General features: G+C 42.9%; 1 protein-coding gene across 2 annotated transcripts in view; it reads right to left on the minus strand.

Annotated features, from left to right (window-relative positions):
* LOC147882447 (isocitrate dehydrogenase [NADP]-like) overlaps positions 1 to 19,415 on the minus strand; it is a 61,670-nt gene that overhangs the window by 24,756 nt on the left and 17,499 nt on the right. For both annotated transcript variants that reach the window (XM_087400192.1, XM_087400191.1), the window contains exons 5-9: positions 15,855 to 15,892; positions 15,686 to 15,763; positions 15,350 to 15,403; positions 15,103 to 15,204; positions 1,015 to 1,103 (exon numbers count right to left, since the gene is read on the minus strand). In XM_087400192.1, the coding sequence (XP_087256318.1) occupies positions 1,015 to 1,103; positions 15,103 to 15,204; positions 15,350 to 15,403; positions 15,686 to 15,763; positions 15,855 to 15,892 (361 nt within the window). The remainder of the gene's footprint in view (positions 1 to 1,014; positions 1,104 to 15,102; positions 15,205 to 15,349; positions 15,404 to 15,685; positions 15,764 to 15,854; positions 15,893 to 19,415) is intronic.

Genomic DNA, 19,415 nt, shown 5'->3' on the forward strand with positions numbered 1-19,415 from the left:
GGTGGAAGGGATCTTTGGACAAAGAGTCTACAAAAGCTCAAAGGAGCACGCTGGGCTCAGAGATCCAGAAGTGCCAGGCATATAGTCAGAGAACATTTTGGTATTGTATTGTGTCCAGTTTGTGGACGGACGTCAATAAAATGACATTTAAAAAAATTAACAAAAATAGAAAGTCAGACCAGTCACCAAGGAACATCATGTTCTTGGGTTCCAATTGCTGTTCCACGATATTACCTAATACTAGGGCTGCTGTGGCAGTCAAGAGTTGCTTTCAAGCTTGCTGGCATCCTTTTGACTACAAGATGCTGGCTATATTATGCTGTTTTCATGATGGCAAGCCTGGCTGCAAATGATCAGTGGAGGCTCTCATTATGAGGACACTTTGCACTGGCCACTAATGTGTGTCCCAAATTTTCAGAGTGAGGCTACATTTAAATATGAGAGCATCCAGGTACTAGACCCAGCATCCAATCTGTTAGTAATCCCATCATTCAATGCACATCCTTTTGCTTGCCGGTTTCAGTCAACCAGCTGGCTGATGGGCCATTGTAGGAGGCATTTCTTCTCCTCGTGCCAAGTGACATCCCTCCTAGCAAGAATCTGCTTCCATGCACATCACAGACTTAGATGTTATAACATGGCAAAGTCTACTCACTGAAGAAAGATTTGTCCACTCTTGGAAAACCTTATGATTATGTATATTAGGATACAGACATTTCAACTGTCACAACAACAGATTCAGGTTCAGTCCTAGTCTTCTCATTCAGCTTAAAAGCTATAGGAACGTGCTTCTTCCCGACTTCAGCATGGTCACACAAAAATTCTTGAAAATAATAGAATTACAATGCTTAGTGGAAAAAACTACAAATTTTCTACAAAGAAGAGTAGGGGCTGAAATCTAAGGTAAAAGGATTTCATGAACGTGAAAAAGACAATGAAAGCACACCATGGAATTTACTAAGATGGCTTTGGGGTGTGGGTGGAGACAATCAAAAAGCAGAAACCATTTTGTACCTCATCCGTGTTATACATTGCCAATCCCACTCCACCTGCACCTTCAAAATTGAAAACTTCTTGCTCGACAGGTTCGCCATCCTTTGGCACTGGTAAAAATTAATAACACAGAAATTACATAAATCTCTAGCAAACACCTGAAGTATGCAATAATTTAAAGATATTCACATTTCATATTTCCTTGAAATGCCACTTTCCACCAAAGAAAAGGTCCATTGTAAACCATGACTAAAAGAAAGAAGGCACTGCAAATGGTACACTCAACACTTGCCAAGCTACTGGCATTTCAGAAAATTAATTTCTTAAGTTGTAATATTTATTACCTTGAGAGAAGCAATTAAATAGACCTCTTGCTATTTGTCATGGACATCCTTTTCCAATGAGTTTTACAGACTTTCCAAGCACAAAAAAGCAGCAAATGCGGTTGCCAAGCAACAGCAGTAGCCCATACAGGCTGCTACGTCAGCTATGGGGCAGCAAGCTGCAAAAATTTAGGTGCCACATCAGCCACACTACAGACAACATCCATCTACTCATTCGGAGGACAGCAGGAGGGTTGCAGGGTGGGGCATCAGCCTATAAACGAGCTACCCATTCCTCCATCCCAAGCATCAGTACAGCCTTCAACAAGAAACCCCAGCAAGAGGTCATAATTCTGTAAGGAGAGAAGAGGAGGGTCAAGGCCCAGCCTTGCAACTCCATCTCCAAGGAGGCCCACCATCTTTGATGGTGTAATCGGCTTTCACTATAGTTTCACAATTCACCCCTTTGGCCCAAACTCTATGGAAGGACACAAAGGGGGGACAATCGCACCACATCCTTGTGTACTCTTTGAACACTTACTTGGCACACTAGCACTAGTCTCTTTCACTTCAGCAAGTCATTACATTCCTGCACTTGGTCAGCATGTGTATCACTTGGAAGATAGCCCGCATGCATGCTACGTTGCTATCCAAGCAATTTAGATCCAGGTCTACGTGACCACGTCCAGCCTGTAAGAGCCACCTTAAATGAGAAGCAGGTTTAGAAAAATAGTTAAGGCTCCCCCTTTCCTCCCCCCCTGACCCGATTTGAATAGATTTTAGCCCATTCTGTACAAGCACTAGTAGAAAGCTCCCGATATAACACAACTAGCATTGGATCCCATTCTGTGCAAGAAAACAGCAGATTTGGACCAGCTATTAGATGTGTTTGGACAGCCAATGACCCTGCGCCACGACCCCAAATTGTCAACGGGGCACCAAAATCATAGTTTTACCTCATCATCAATTTCAGCATCCCTACTTCAATGTTTTTCTTTACAATGATAAGAGGAGCAACCGTTTAGTGTAGATGTGGAAGCAAGACACCCACAGTGATTCTAAGCTTCTCCCAGTCTGTTTTCCTTCCCTTGATTATTGTTGGAGACCCCAGATTCAAACCCTCCCATCCCCCACGAGTCACTACATTTTGATGGCATCTCAAAGAGCCCCTAGCGTTTTATCACCAATTTAAGACATCGCTACACTACCAATCCCAATGCTTCCACCACACGTGGTTCTCATGGTAACCATGATGACAGTGATGCAATCCGTGGTATAGCCCATGATATAGTACATGGTATGGCTACGATTAAAGCAAAAATTCCATCAATCAAACACACAAGAGCTGTTGCAGGATCGTTGGGGGCTTGGGGGAAAGTGCACAAGATAGTTAACTGTACACACTGTCATATTGAACATAAGTGGAATATAGACATTAACACTTTAGGGTTAGGGTTTGATTCTATGCCTTTATGATATGGTGCAATTTACACCATCCTTAACGACCTGCAACACATGAAATATCATATCTTGTTTGAATGTCATGACTATCCCATTGTTAATTACCCAGGGGTACAAAGAAGTCAAAAGGACCTTCTGTTGGGCTAAGCTAAAGGTTGGTGTAAGCTATATGTTCGAAATTGTCAACAGTGCCAAGTCAACAAAGCTGATCACTTGCGACCTGGTGGCCGGTTGGAGATACCTAAACAGAAATGGTAGAGAAGTTCCATGAACTTTGTGGTAGGATTACCACGAACCTCTCGAGGACATGATGCAGTTGCGTGATCATGGATCGACTTACCGATTGCCATAGTTCATAGGAGAACATTTCAGCCACTCAACTTGCCCACCTATTCATGGAAATGTTGTTTACCTCTCTGGCCTAACGCTCGAAAGTTCTTAGTGACAAAGATGCTATGCATTTCTAGAGAGCACTGTTCACAAAATTGACTCTCAAGTGAGCATAAGGTTGGTTATTTTTTCTTAGTCCTTTGTACCCTTACTAGCCGGCCAACTATGGATCATGTGAGGCATGCAATCGAACTAAGGACATCATGTCCTTTTTATTGAAGGCATTGATGAACGTGCTCTCTACTCTTGGACATGCTCAATCATTCCTCCAAACTGTTGTAAATTATCACTCCATCTCATAGTCATTAGACCAATGAGCGGCTCGCACAGTTGGCACTATCTCTTTGAGGGTGTGTCTTAGCTGTGAATTCCTGGGCATGCAAGAATGTTCCTATGCCGTCAAAGTATGGATGATTCCTATTTTGTATGAGGACCACTCTGATGGCATAATCAATGGTATCAGCTTTGAAGTTCAAGGGCTGGTTCCACGCTTTAACTTTGTAGAGGCCCAATATCAAAGAGAAGCAGCTGACCCTGGCATTGAATTGTTTCCACAAAAGATTTTTTTTTCCCCAAATGAAAGACTCCTATAAAGTATGAAAGACCCTCCCAAAGATACCTCAAGGGAGGAAAAACATGCAGTACAATAAATTCACCCTAGATGGGTCAAAGTAAACCCCTAATCATAGCAATAAAGCAACCATAGTTGAGGCTGGAAGTGCCATCTCAACCCACTAGGTGATTTAGAGAAAAAAGGGGAGCCCCTCCATTCCCTAAGAAACACCACCCTCCTAGAGGAGGCTGCGTGTGGAGACCCCTGCATCCTCACCATATGGCCATCAAGATATGTACTATGTTTATCTAGATAATGGGAGAGGGATGAACCTTGGAGCTGTCCAAACTCTCTATGCATCTAGACCTCCATATATGCCATGCTGAAATGCTCGCCAAAATCTCCCAAGATGTATCAACTCATCCATGTGCAGATCTGTAAGGAAGTATCGGAGCATCATCCAAGGAACATGCCTCAACTACCTGCCATAAAACCCGTAAAGCCAAGAGATCAGCCAAGCTACTGATCCCCAAGTAATATAGAGAAATAGAGTGTGTAAAGATACTCAGTCGCCTAGCAATCCATTTCCACATAATCTGTGCCTGCCTGCAGTCCAATAGACAATGTTGGATGGGCTCCATAGTAGAAAGGCAGCGAGCACAAGTGGAATCTGCACCAAATCTCGACCTCCACTGTTCAAAGAATTCTCCAGCAAACTTGTGTGCAATCCATTCCAAGAGGGTTACGATCATGGCAAAAGACATGTAGCTGGCAAGGCAGATTAGAGAAGAGGTAAATACTTGATTGGGACCCCTCCATAAATCCAAAGTCTCCAAGAGCCCAAGGGAATGAGACTGGGTTAGGGTCTAGGTACCATCCTGAATCCAAGAAGCTCTGCTCCACATGACCTACAACTTTGACAGGCTGAAAAGGAAAATGCACAAGTATAGCATCTGAAAAACTCGATAGCCTACCCCCAGAATGAACGTCCAAGACCAAGTCATCCTTATCTGAACGTGAAAGTCCTATGACTTGAAGAGAGATTCTCCATCTAGACCACTGCATGTATGAAGAAGAACCCAAGGGTCTACCATGCTCATCAAGTGGTCTACCATGCTCATCAAGTATGTTGTCATTCCACATGACAAGTTGCATATCAATCTCTCCTGAGAGGTTGGGGACACTCTCCGGAGAGTACTCTTGAAGCTGGCCCAAGTTTTCAAGATGGCAGCCATAAGAGGGGAGGAGGGGTCTTGAGATGGGCTGAAGTAAATATCCACCTGTTGCTATCCATCCAATCTCCACCTGTGGAGGGAGAACAAGACTGTATACAACAAATGAAAAAGTCCTTCCAAGGTTCCTGCCCTGCATAAGATCCCTAACCACCATCTTGCATAAAAGAGCTCTGCTCTACAGGTCTAGGTCTATAATATTAAGTCCTCCTTTCAAAGTGGGAAGAATGAGAGTTTCCTAATCCACCCTGGCTTTGGTGTCTGCCAAACGATCCAGACCACTCCAAAGAAAATTCCTTGTTGACCTTATGGGCTGAGTAATGCAGTCCTTAAAAGGACACCAACAAGAGCATACGAACCAAGCCGTGGCCAGCAATACTTGGTTGACCACCACCACCCTGAAAGCAAGGTCAAGTTTAGCTGGACTCCAAAAAAGGAGTTTCCTCCAAATACTCTTCAACACAGGGGCAAATTGTTGTTAGGGAGAGATGCCCAAACTGACCTGGCGGGACAAATATTTGGTAGAAACACCCCGTTGGATCCAAGTGAATCCAAAACCACTCTCCCAATCCGGAGTATCCTGGTCGCTGATCCAGACACTATTGGATTTATTCCAATCAATATGCTGCCAAACAGAACAGATCCAAGGCTTCCATCTCAAAGGTAGTCACAGCCCAACAATATCTACATAAGCTCTCAAAAATAAATTCATCGCTTCAGCCACAAATAAGTAGAGGAAAGAAATCCCTGATGGACTAATCTAGAAATCTGAAACCTCTCTCCCTTTACACCTCTAATAAGTACTTGTCTGTGAGCTGATTTGTACAGGGAGGAGACCTCCCTAATCCATGCATTTGAGAATCCAAACCGTAGGAGGGTACCCTCCAAAAAACCCCAATCTACTCTATTATAAGCTTTCAAAATCCAGAAGTAGAATGGCAAGCCTTTGGCCACTGTGCATAGCCCACTGAGAGAAGCTGCCCAGAACGAGAAAATGTTATCAAATATACTTCTGCCATGCACAAAATCTGTTTGCGTATCATGGATAAGATCTGGAAGAAAGGGCTGAAAATGCAAACTAATGGCTTTGGCCAAAATCTTGTAACAAGCTCCAAAAGAGTGATGGGCCCAGTTGGCCATTTCAGAGGGCCCTTGGAGCCTATATGAGGAGAAGCCTTGAGCCTCACAATTCATCCAGCATTGTAGCTTCCAGCAGAGCAGAAAGGAGCAGCAGAGCACCATCCTTGGGCCTACATCTAGGGGTGAAGGAGTGCAAGTGTTGCTGCAGATTTAGATCAAGAGTGAGGGTGAGACCTAGGCTATCCTATAGGCAGGCAAGGTGCTGAGATCGGGACGGAGAGTCTACATACGCTCGAGGTGGAGCACGCGGGCTCAAGTTCTAGAGATATCCAGCAGATAGTAGAAGTACGTGGCGGTAAGATCAAAGGACCACACTCTGGTGGGACTTCGGGTCTATCTCTTTTGTATTGTGTCCATAGCTTTAAACGGAAATGTAATCTTTTGGTGGTTTCTATATCTAGCTGGATCCTTGTCTATTGATGAGTCTGCACATCTATTTGAAGCACATAAGTTTAAGAAGTTTGTAATTCCACTCCCCACTCACACTATGGGAGCTCCTGGGCTATTCTATCAGTCTTCCGCTGTGCGTACCCTCTGTTGGTCGATTTCTAACATTGGCATCGAGTGTCGAATAGTTCTTAAACTTGACAAGGTATCTATGGATGTCCTTCCCTCTGGGCCCTTTCATTTCTATGTGGTAAACAATCTATTCTGGTTGAAGGATCTCCTCCATCTCTTCCACCTCTAGTGACTTTTCTTGTACTAGTTCCGTGGGCTTTGGTCCTTGGTACTTCTTGTGAAAACTCACATGAAAAAATTTTCCGAGTCTCGGGTAATTCTAGTCGATACGCGATTTCAGTAACTCAAAAAGGCCCATAATGTCTAGGAGCCAACTTTGGGTATACTTTTTCCTTCCTTGTCATCTTTCTTAAACGTGCTTTTTCAAACTTAAGTAACATCCAGTCTCCTTCTTGGAGATTCATATCTCTCCTATGCTTATATGCAGCCTTTGTTTGCTTCTGTTGAGATCTTTCAATTGCTATCCGAAAAGATTGTGTCCAAGTCTCGAACATACTGATCAGTTGCAAATATCTCGCCCTTTGTTCTGAGGATAGGTGGCAAAATCACCTTTCCATAAATGACTTCGAATGGGGATTTTCCTGTGGAGCTGTGTATAGTATGATTATATGTAAATTCCACAAGAGGAAGATACCTTTCCCATTCGGCTTTCTATACGAACACATAACACTTTAGAAGATCTAATACCGTAGAATTGGTATTTTCACTTTGTCCGTCCATCTGAGGGTGAAAAGAAGATGAGAAATCTAACTTCGTACCCATGTTATCAAACAATGCTCGCAAAAATAAACTAGTCATCTGAGGGTCTCGATCACTGACAATCGACTTAGGGATCCCATGATGCTTGAAGATCTATGATAGAAACAATCTTTCCATGTGATCTGCCTTAATGGATTTTCTTACTGGAATGAAGTGGGCCTACTTACTGAACCTGTCAATTATGGTCCATATCCCATAATTCATATATCTAGATTTGGGAAGATCAAAGATGAAGTCCATAGCAATATATTCCCATGGTCCCTGTGATATGGGCAATGGCATAAGAAGTCCTGGGGTCTTGTGCCGATCATACTTCACTTTTGGCACGTGAGACATTTCGTCACAAACTTGTGTATATCCTTTTGTATTCCTGGCCAAGAAAAATATCTTTCAATGGCTTGCGTAGTAGTAGAAGAGATACCTCGATGCCCTGCATAAGGAGTGGCATGAGATTCTTCCAATACTTTTGCTCTCATATCTTGAGTCACACAAAGGTGATCATCCTTCATGAGGAAACCATCTTTCAAGAGTATTGACTAGATGATTGCCCTTGCTCAATATTCCTCATAATTTCTCCAAAATCTGGATCTTGAAGATAGAGTTCTTTCATAGCCTCGAGGTCCCTGTGATGAGCTACGGTAACATTGTTCACGGGGCCTTCTAGATAATATATATGCTACCCTATTCCTAGCTCCTCGAGTATAAAACAATCTGAAAATGGAACATGGACAAGAAATTTGCCCACTTCATCTGCTTTTCAAAAATCTTTATCTGGGTCAAGAAATACCTGAGATTCTGATGGTTGGTCTTGACTGTAAAGTCAGCTCCAAGAACATAATTCTTCCAGATGATTAAAGCATGAATGACCGCCGCTAGCATCTCTTTTTTGTACACACCCATAAATCTTTTTGCGTCACGCAGCCTCCTGCTCTCATAAGCTATCACTCGACCATCCTAATGAAGGGCAGCTCCTACACACTCCACATGAATCACAATCTACATCAAACTGCTTGTGTAGAGGCTAAATCTGTTTGCAAAGCTTCTTTCCTTGCATAGTATGACCCAATTATACCACGATAGAACCCTCAAACATTTCACAAAGAGCATTACTTCCATCAACCCACCTCCGCGCCTTGTACTTTTGAAATAAGCACCTCGAGCTCTATAATGAGACTTCTTGTTGGAAAGGTCACCTCCCCCTCTGTAAGCCCCCAAAGGAGGAGAGCGTGGGGCAGGTGTGCAAGGTGCGCTAGGGTCCGGACAAGGGCTGAGCAGAGCCGGATCAGTAGCAGCATGGAGTCGCACTGTTGCAGTAGGTATTGGGCAGGTCTATGGCCTGCAAACAGGGCTGGCAGGTGGCAGGGTAAGCAGTCCTAAGGAGCTGGGCCCTGCATGGAACAAAGGGCTGGCAAAAGGGCCCATCCAGCCAGTAAACCATCTGGTCGGTTGGTTAGTGCCGAACTAGGGCTGGCTGGTCGGTTGGTTCTAGAGGGCCTTGTGCCCTATATAAGGAGGGCCTTTGTGCCCTCATAACTCATCACTTGGAGCAGCAATTCAGGGAGCAGAAAGAGCAGCAGAACAGCCACCTGTGGGCCTATCAGGAGGATTCAAGTGGGCTGTAGAGCTGCAGACCTGGCTCAGAGTGCTGCCCACCTAGGCTCGAGGTGGAAGGGATCTAGACGGATAGTCTATAGACGAAGGTGGAAGGGATCTCGACGGATAGTCTATAGACACTCGAGGTGGAGCACGCAGGCCCGAGTCTAGAGATAACTGGTAGATAGGAGACGGACCTTGTGGTAAGATCAGAGGACCACACCGTTGGTGGGACTCCGGATCTATCTCTTTTGTACTGTGTCCATAGCTTTGGACGGAAATATATTATTTTGGTGGTTTCTCTATCTAGCTGGTTCATTGTCTATTGATGAGTCTGCACATCTATTTCATGCACATAAGTTAAGAAGTTTGTGATTCCACATCCCACACACACACTGTGTGAGCTCCTAGGCATTACTATCAGTCTTCCTCTGTGCGTACCCTTTGTTGGGTCATTTCTAACACTTCTCCACCCCTTGGACACACCAAACATTCAACAAACCATATTGCTATAGGAACCATGGACTGTTCCCACATCACGATGCAATTCTGGCGGGGTGGCAAATTAAACACAAAAGACATAAATTTGATTACAATTAAAATTTTGAAAACGTGACGACCAAACAAACCATGTAATAAATAATGTGTGATTCACCCCATCCATCGACCATGGCTTCAATGAACACTTTCATGATGACTTTATATAGCTATAAATCCTCATCGTTTGTGAAAGGCTTTCTCAAAATCTTCACCATGTTGTCCAATGCTTTCCAAACACGTACTCTCAGGGTTCACACATGAGGATCAGCTTCCAAATTAGTGGTACAACTACATAACCCTTTCCAATAATTCCAATGCATATTTAATCGATTTTTTCCATGATTGGACAAAAAGCTTTGTGCCTTTGAGTCTCCCATGGACACTTTGTTTGGAAGATTTCTTGATTTTCCTATGAGTTTTGTGTCTTTGGATAGCTTTACATTCCCTCCGTGTAGCCCCATGCTCAAGAGAAGAGCTTCGAGCCTTGCTATACATGATGCGGCCTTCTCTTTTGGTTTCATGTTCCATACGGCAAGTATAGCAACTTAGCAATGAGCTGCATCTCGGCATGCAACACAAAAAATGCACTCTTTGTAATGTGATGTATAAAATTGGATCTCATTTCTTATCAATTTCATCTCTATTGGGTGCAACATCTTGATTGCAGCTCATTACTCCATTGCTCCAATATATCTGTTTATTAGCATCTTCATCTTCAATATCATTCATCACATCTTTTGACGTCCCAAAGTAATTTTGTCTTTTTATTTTCCCTTTTCCTCTACGTTGTCCTATGCTCGTGTCATTACTCACTTGGTGTTGTTGTAAGTCCATACTGAAAAGGCATAGATACGTCGCATTTGCACTCAATTCCATTCCAAACATACATTTCAATGTTTAAAAGTCTCCTATTATGTGCCATTCAGTATATCGTGGCCCCTTTTAATCTGTCCAAGTTATCATCTATGCGAGAGATCGAAAACCTATTCTTGACCGTGATTTTATTAAGACATTCTATTTTTGGATTTCGAGAAAGCCTATGCTCTATAATCCACACACATACAATAGGAGCCATCCTTCTTTTAAACTAGAAGCATGGGTGAACACAAGGGTGACGAACTGGGTCTGATGAGTCCCTTAGAAAGTGTGTCATGATTTCTTCGGTCTGTGCTACACTCACGCAATAAAGTGGTCGATTTAGAGGCTCACTTCTTGGAAGCTCTATGACATGATCTTCCGGTCGCTCAGGAGAAAGCTCTCTTGGAAGAGAATCTAGAAAACAATCTGTGAAAGAATCAAGAAACTGAAATTTTTCTCTCTCGATAGGATTCACTTCCCTCTCTCTCTCATACGAAAACAAAGTACACAAAAATAGCTGATTTTATTGACTTAGCAATAGAAAAATTAGATACAACTGGGATTGTCTCACCTCTTCCTTAGGCCAAAAGTTTATGCTCTCTGTTTTTGTGCATGAAACTAAGTGTTCTTGCCTTGGTGTCCAAATTTACTTCCTTTTTATGTAACCGTCGCATACCCAAAATGACATCATGATGTTTGAGGGGTGAAACATAGAACTCCTCCTGGTCCACATAGTCCTGAATATGAAGTATGACTTTTCCAATCAACAAAGTAACTTTAACTGGTTTTCCTTCAAAAACATGTTATGCATCTAGAGCTGGTCCCAACTCTTCTGTCTTGATTCCTAGCCTCAAAGCTAGGCCTTCTAAGATGAAATTATATGTAGCTCCTAGATCGAATAAGATCAAGGCTACTTTATCCCATGAGAGGCAAAGTTCTCGAGCTTCTAGATCAGTAGCTCTTCCCATCATATCAGGGATTTCTCCCGCCAAAGGCTTTGACGGTTCTTTTGGCGTTTTTTGCTCCCTCAAACCTGGACGCTTTTCGGGGCACAGGGCAACAAAATGACCACCTTTTCCACAATGGAAACACTTTCCCTCCTTTGGGAAGGCCTCTATTTGCTCGGAGGTATGCTGAAAAGAACTTATGATTGTAAGTCTCAACCGTATCCGTAGCTGTCATGGGTGCTCCATCTACCACTAAAAGAGCTCCCCACCATGCTCTGGCATTGCTTGTAAGATGGAGACTTACAATCTTCAATTTTCACTTCTCATTATAATTTCTTGTCTGGAAAGCTATGTCGAACTGTCAGATGAACGCCAAAGCTTTCTCACTTCTCCTGTACTTTCCATCAAAAGTAGAAAATTTGGCAGACTTGCCTCCTCCTTTGAATTCCATTCATCTTGATCTGGTCTTCCTCCTTTTGCACCCAGAAGATGGATGCTCTCGGGATGAAGAGGAAGAAGAAGAAGAAGAAGAAGAGGAACTTGAAGAAGATGGGCTAGAGCTGGGAAATCTCTGTCGATGCTTTTTTCTTCGTCTTCCATGAGGCTTTGGACTCCTCTCCTCTTTTCCTCGAATCTGGATACCTTTGAGCTGAAGAACTTCGGCAACGCTTTCTTGAGGCATGATGCTGCCTATGGGGATTCTTTAGAAACTGAGGGAGACATTCGATCAATTCCTTCTCTGTGGGAAGGTGGAACATGCTGAGACATCATCTCCTCAAACAAGTGCTGAAATCACGGTATCTTTCTCCGGGACTGAAACTCCTTGATTCTTCCCTTCCTGAATTCTTCATCTAGATCTTCATTAGGTGCAATAGGGTCTCTTACTAGACTGTCTTGTAGCTGAGCTGCCTCGTTCTGAAACCATGATGTGGGAGATGGAAAATTGAACCCATTGAATCAAACTTTGATGGGCCTAAAGCAATCAACTACAAAACCCCTACTCCTTCCAAGGAGGTAAACGCTTATGGGTGAAGACCCGATGCGCAATGAAGTATGGATGGGAGTGGCTCTTGGTTGTATGGTTCAACCACTAAGCCAAAATGCTGAAAAAAATATAGACGCTTATGCCTGATGTGTGCTTCAAGCTCACTGCTATCCCACGCCGCTACCCTGCGCCTGACTGAAGTCTCTACTGAGATCTCTTACAAGGAAAGTAGCAAAACCGCGCTCTGATACCACTGAAACCTTTACCAATACCAAGGTCAGCCTTCTGGAGCAAATTGTTGAAACTCTAGGGTACCCATTGACTGGAAACCCTAATCGCAGCAGATTTAGGCGGCAGGAACAGAAATCACAACAGAATCTCTCTCTATGGACACTCACACGTGCCATCGTTGCAAGATTATGAAGCTGGAACAATCACAATTTGGTTCGGAAGGAGAGGACACAATTCGCAGCAATAGAAAGAGCTCTGAGAGGGGGAGAGAGAGAACAAAACACAGCACTACGGCCCAGAAATAAGGGCTGGACCTCCTCCAAGGTCTTTATTGCAATAGAAAATACTTTGTACAACTGGCTCTGAGAAGAGCATGAAGCTGAGTACAATTCTGAATACATCTTGTAGACCTGGGGCCTTTCTTTTATAGACTAGGCCTAGCAAAAAGCTAGGGCATGCTTTCTAAAAGGTACTTTCACATAAAAGCCAAGCTTTTAGGCTTTTCTTCCTAAATTGGAGGCTTTTAGGCTTTTAGTCTTGTGGCCCCTCTTTTTAAAGAGGCCCCCTTGTCCTTGCTTTAGAGCCTTATGGGACCTTCTTTTTGTGCTTTCCCCAATCTTGGGTCCTTTTTGCACTCTCTTGGATCCTGCATATTAACAAGTTCCAACACTTTAACCCATTAGAGGTTAGCGAAATGCATGCATTCCTAGTTCTTGGACTAATCCTAGTCCCTTGTGGGCGTTCCCACAGTTCTCTTTTACCAATGCAAAGCAAAAGTAAAACAATAAAACTTATTCTTAGTTAACCAAAGTCAACATTCTTTTACCATACTTTATTTCTTGAGAGAAGTACCAAATGGTAACAGAGGAGGGCTGAGAGGAGCTGAGAATTGATGTTGTCACAACCCGAACTGAGCAAGCACGTTCAGAATCGCATTTTGGAGCAGCACTTCTTGCAATTTGAATATCGTTTTGGAGCAGCAACAAACCTGGACCAGATCTGCGTTTTGATATATCTTTAACTGAGGCAATCGGTCCACAATTAAAGGCAGCTGAAGTCTGGAAAAATGAATTTCTTTGGCAGCCTCCTGGAAAAACGAATTCCCTTGGCAGCGCCTAGAAAAAAGAATTTCGGAAAAAAGAATTTCTTTGGCAGCTCTTGATAAAACAAATTTCTTTGGCAGCTCCTGGAAAAAACAACTTTCTCAGCTTCTTTGGTGGCAGGTCTTGGAAAAACGAATTTTTATTTGGCAGCTCCTAGAAAAACGAAATTCTCAACTTCTTTGGCAATTCTTGGAGTAAGTGACGAAGAGAATGAGGCATGAAGGCTGAGAGGATGAGGAAGGCTCGGAGAGAGGGAATCTAATCTAGGAAGGAAGGGCAAGAAGGATCACAACGGGGAGCAAGCTGCAGCTCCTTCTCATATGTTTTGCTTCTACAAAGGATTTTGGGGATTGAGACCAATTATGACGCTCAAGGGTTTCCACAAAAGACCTATATTTCTTTGCATTGAAATTCTACTGTCAAAAGCCATAGGACTTGTTCAAAATTTTGCCGACTTGGGATCCCTAGAAAGCACCCACATGTCACCAAAAAAGGCCAACAGACTTCTGTCAATAATGTCCATGAAAATATGAGCTTCATCTTGTTGAATGCCGCAGGTGCAATTGTGATTGATGACAAACTCAAAGCAAGGGCCTCTCCATGTAAGGTTGTTCTTGTGAGTGTTTAGCTCATGTAGGTCGATTTGATGATACCCACTCTTTAGATTGGCCTTTGAAAACGTATAAGGTCTATTGAAAGACCCAAAGATGTGGATTTGGAATACTGGACATGGACTCTTTATTGTGATCTTGTTCAGCGCATGGTATACACACACATCTAGGTTGTTCTATATTGAGAATCTATCAGTCTAATGAATCGTTTTTGGGCAGATCTTCTACAAGCTCCTCTTCCATGGTTCTGTTGGGCCAATATGGACATAACATTCTCTCCCCCTTATTCAGAGAAGGTCTAAGACAAACTCTGGAAATTGGCACTGAAGAGATTCAATACTTTATCAAGGAGTCTCCTCTTTTGAGAGATCCTTCGAAGTAACCTTCAGCTCTAGAACAACCCTGTTCCTAAGCTGTCTGTCCCTATAATCCAAAAGACGTTCCAGTTCACGGGGCATAGAAGTGATTACATCCTTGAGTCGCGCAGTTCATTCTTAGAGAGTAAATTATCTTTGGCACCCCGCTTCTCTTTTAGTCTGCTAACATGAGAGACGGGGTGTACCCAAATACCGTCACGTAAACGCAACTTATAAGCCACTTCATTGATGTTTTTAAAAGGACTACAAAAACAAGAAGATATTTAATAGACTTGACCAATATGCATTGCCTGAGCATCTTGAAGTAAACCCATTGGACCTTTAAGAAAACTCAAGCTGACCGCTTTAAAACTGCACCGTATCCTGAGCACTTTTTATGCTGACTACAACATATTCTGCTGTTGTTGCAATCATTGCCCCATATTAGGCAATATAGACTGACAATATTTACAAGATGTTTTAGGGGGTTTTTCGAATCGATACTCACCAAATATCAACTTCAGCTTTCCTGGACCTTTTATAACTGTATCAGTGGCACGATACTGATCTCCATAAGCATGTCTCCCGATGCATATAGGTTTTGTCCATCCTGGTTAAACTTCAGAAATCAGACTTTCTGCAGAACAGCACTCTCATGCTGATACTAATGTTATGTGAAAACATCAAAGCTCTGCATTCAATGCTTTCTGCAGATTGCAGAAAAGAAATCTCATGTAAGAAAAAGCAAATATTGCCTGGAATAAGCCTGGGGACATTTTTGCAAATAATGGGCTCCCGAAACACAGTCCCTGTGACACAAAAGGGAAGTACCTAAGATCTAGACCAGACGAAACAAATTTTTGACGGACATTACTTGCATAACACCAATCATGAAATTATATCAAAGAAGTTCCACTCGTTTTCAAAACAGGTATTACTCCACAATTGACAACACAATGCTCTATCTCGAGTCCAAATCAACCTTCCAATGGACAGCTTGTCTGTGCAAGTAAGCCTAACCTCAGGCACCATTTGACAGTATCATGAAATAAAAATTCAACCTGAATTGATGAAAGAGATACTATAATTACCATTTAATATATTCCTGATTGTTCCATTAGGACTCTTCCACATTGATTTGAGGCCGAACTCCTTGACACGTCCCTCATCTACAGGTTCAAGGACATTTGCGTATGGAAAAAAGACAAACATTTAAAGTGCAATAATATAAAATACTTTGTATTAATATTAGTAACTGACCAGGGGTAATTGTTGCACACTTAACAGCTACATTGTACCTGTTGCGAAAAGTAAAAACTCGATAAGCTTTGTAGCTGCATAGCATTGAAACCAAAAGCCTACGAAAACTAAAAAATGCACGAACCATTCAGAAGCAGATTCAACGACGGCAACAAACTCAACAAAATATTTATAATACCTACTTTTCAAAATAAAAGCTGCTAGCTGCAATCATTAGTCAATCTGTGTGGTCTACAAGAAGAAGGATATTTGCAGTCCTCCTAGACTACCATTTCTGGACAAGCCACAACTCTAGCTGTATCTCTCAATGCATGTGGTCTATGAGAATAAGGATACTTGCTCAGTCCTCCTAGACTACTGTGTCTACACAAGCCATGGCTCTCCCTATCTCTCTCTAAGAAGACAGCCTTCCCACAGCCAAAGCCTCAGGGCAATGAGACTTTGAGATGCTCTTGCTGCTGCAGTAGGTTGGTCCAAGTCGGGCTAGGCCAATATCACAACATTCCCAACCAATGTGCTTCTGAGCCCCTACCAAGAGTCCCTTTGAATCTAACACTCAAGCTTCTCTCGACACTGTGGAGTGGCTTTAATAAGGTATCTCCACAACCTCATCAAAATTCACATCATCATCATCAACGAACTCTACCTCCACATCTCCTCCTCTTGAAGGAGACACATTCCAACCAACCCTTGTCTACCACTTGAGAAGATATTACAAGGCCTTTGTGAGAAAGAGAAGCGGACAACCCCAATGTACTAATTGTGACAGACAAAAGGCCTTGGCTGTGTGGCCCACAATGAGTAGCTAGCTCATACTCCAATTGACAAAGATGTAGCACGGAGTTCCCTCATCCACCATGCTGAAAATCTCCTCCTGGTTCCTTCTAAGAAAGGCCAATCCAACATATCATATACCTCTTGAAACCCAAGAGAGATCGCAAGAGACGGAGCTATCAATGGCTTGTCACAAGGTGAAGAGCATGCTTGCATGTTGTGAATAATATTAGACAGGAAAGAAGCGCAAACATGGATCTTGTAGGATGTGCCCAAGAGGGTGATCAATCTCCAATGACAAATGTTGCCTATAATCAAGCATATCCATCCAAAAGGGGAGGGCAGAATCTGTCCTGAATCAAAGATATTCCATCCTCTGCAAACAATTTTGCTCACATTTCTGTCAATCTATTAGTACTATAGAAAGAAGACTTGGAAAGGGCCCTTAACGCCAAAAACACCTCATTAGCTATGAAGGGAGCCTCAAGCCGGTTCATCATGGACGATAGACACCAAAAACGTTTCTAGAAATGCACTTTAGGAGTTTTGAAGATAAATGTGCTGGATTTCCATGATTTTCACAGGACTTATAACTAGAAACATGCTTGATTTATATATGTAAAACATAAAACATATAAACATACATATACACACACGTAGATATGTGTGTGTGTGTGTGTGTGTGTGTGTGAGAGAGAGAGAGCCACATCTCCCGTACCCTCTGCTGGAACATCTCCCGCTGGCATAGCTTCTCTTTCATCACTGCAACCCTCCCTTTCACTTTCACGCTGCTGCTTCTCCACATTTGGTCTCTTCATCTCAACGAGACTCTCTTGGAGCAGCGTCTCCTTCCTCGCTGCAGGCTTCCCCTTTTCGATCAGACCCACAGTCCCCTTTTAAATTTCAATCGGTTTTGGCTTCACATTTGAAAGGTTCGGGAAAAAAAAAGAGATTGATTCACTACTCGACCTCCGCTCAGCCTGATAAGACGACCAGATATGATTATTCGAGTTGTCCCTCTTCGTCTCCGCAGTTGGGGCTTCTTCGACGTCTCTGTGAGGAATCTGTGTTGGAAGCTAAGGATTCAACCTCGTTGGCATCTAGATTTCTTCCTCCTGAGCCCCTCCTTCATAGTATTTTCTAGGCGCAGCAACATGGAGTGTGCCTCTACTTCATGGGGAGAATAATGAACGTGTCTATGTTGAGAACCTGGTCCACTGCAACAGTTGGTAAAAATAAAATTAAATCTTTTGTCTTTCTAGGCAAGGGCTTTTACTATGCTCATGGCACTGCTGTGGACACAGTGTATCAATTGGTTAATATGGCAGGGGTACATGGTGCTGGTTATTTTGCTAATGAAAGTCTAAGATCCGTTATTTGACCCAGCCAAAAATCTATATATATATACCTTTGTAAGACTAGAATGGTTAGAATTATTATTATAATTTAGTAGTGACCAATGTAATGTAATAAGTAGGTTAGGGGCACTTTCCCCTCCTTAAAAGGTTTTTCCCCCTAACCACAGTTAGTTCACTAACTACGGTTAGTGAAGGATAAGGTTTTGTCACTTAAACAAAACCTATCCCACTTCTTGTATTACACACTTCTTCTATTGCAAGCACTACGTTCAGCTCTCTTGCTCTCACACTCTCTTTTTCTAACATTTGGTATCAGAGCATCTGCTTCTCTCCCCGTACTTCTGCCATTGTCCGTGTGAGAGTGCTCTTAGATCCTGAGCTCCTGCTTTCTGGACTAGCTCCCACATCTTCTACTTCAGCTCCCAAGCTCACGTAGCTCAACCTGCACACCAGTCTCTAGGTATCGTACACTCTGTCGTACAACTTGCGCTCCTGGACCGTACAGCCTTCTGCTACATCATCCGTACAATCTGCATCAGCTACAGTCGCCGTACAATGTACGGACTTCCGTACTGCAGCTCGTCGTTCGTACGCTGCTCCTACGCTGCTGTCCATACAAGTCACACGGACTGTTCCGTACAGACGTACATTCGCAACTAGTCCGTACATCCACCGTACCTACGCCGTACTACTTGTTCCGTACATATCTGCGCCGATTGTCTGTACAGGAAGGAGGACCATACGTCCGTACATAGGAATCCGTACATCCATACATTACGTCCATACAGATTGCTGCAAATCCGTACATTTTGCAAGCTCTTGTACTTTGCGTTGGCATCCACACTTCTGTGCAGGTTATATTCTAGCAGGTACTCTAGCAATTGGTTTTTTGGCAGGCATTGTTTGCAGACAGCCATTGTTTGGCTTAGATCTTGCAAAAATTTAGGGCATTCCGTATTTGTGGACAGACATTCCAGTTGGGTTGCAGGTTGTCCAAAATTTGGGGCTTTTGCAATCACACTGCAATTTTGCAGTGAAATTTGGGGCTTTTGCAGGCAGAGTGCAATTTGTGCAACATTTGGCGCTTTCAGACCATTTGCCCTCTTTTGTATGCAATTTCCCACAAGCAATTGGGGCTTTTGCATTTGGGTTGCAATTTTGCAGGTAAAAGGGCATTTTGGAAGTCTGCAAACAATTTTGGACTCAGTATGAGTCAAATTGCAGACTTTTGCCACCTTTTGCAGATTCTATTGGCAGATTTTTGGGCATTGAGCAGAGCCTTGTGGTGCATTTTGAGCATTTGACAAGCTGTGACAGTATTTGTCACTGTGGGCATATTTTTCTTTGCAGATTTTACTTGTGCATCTTACATCCCAGGAAGGGATTTTACTTGTTCAGTTTGCTGTATTTCTGAGTTTATCTGGCAAAA

The sequence above is a fragment of the Dipteris shenzhenensis genome, chromosome 29 (genome assembly GCF_047967505.1).
Source record: "Dipteris shenzhenensis isolate YYH24624 ecotype China chromosome 29, Dip_SZ_1.0, whole genome shotgun sequence".
In the NCBI taxonomy this organism is placed as follows: domain Eukaryota; kingdom Viridiplantae; phylum Streptophyta; class Polypodiopsida; order Gleicheniales; family Dipteridaceae; genus Dipteris; species Dipteris shenzhenensis.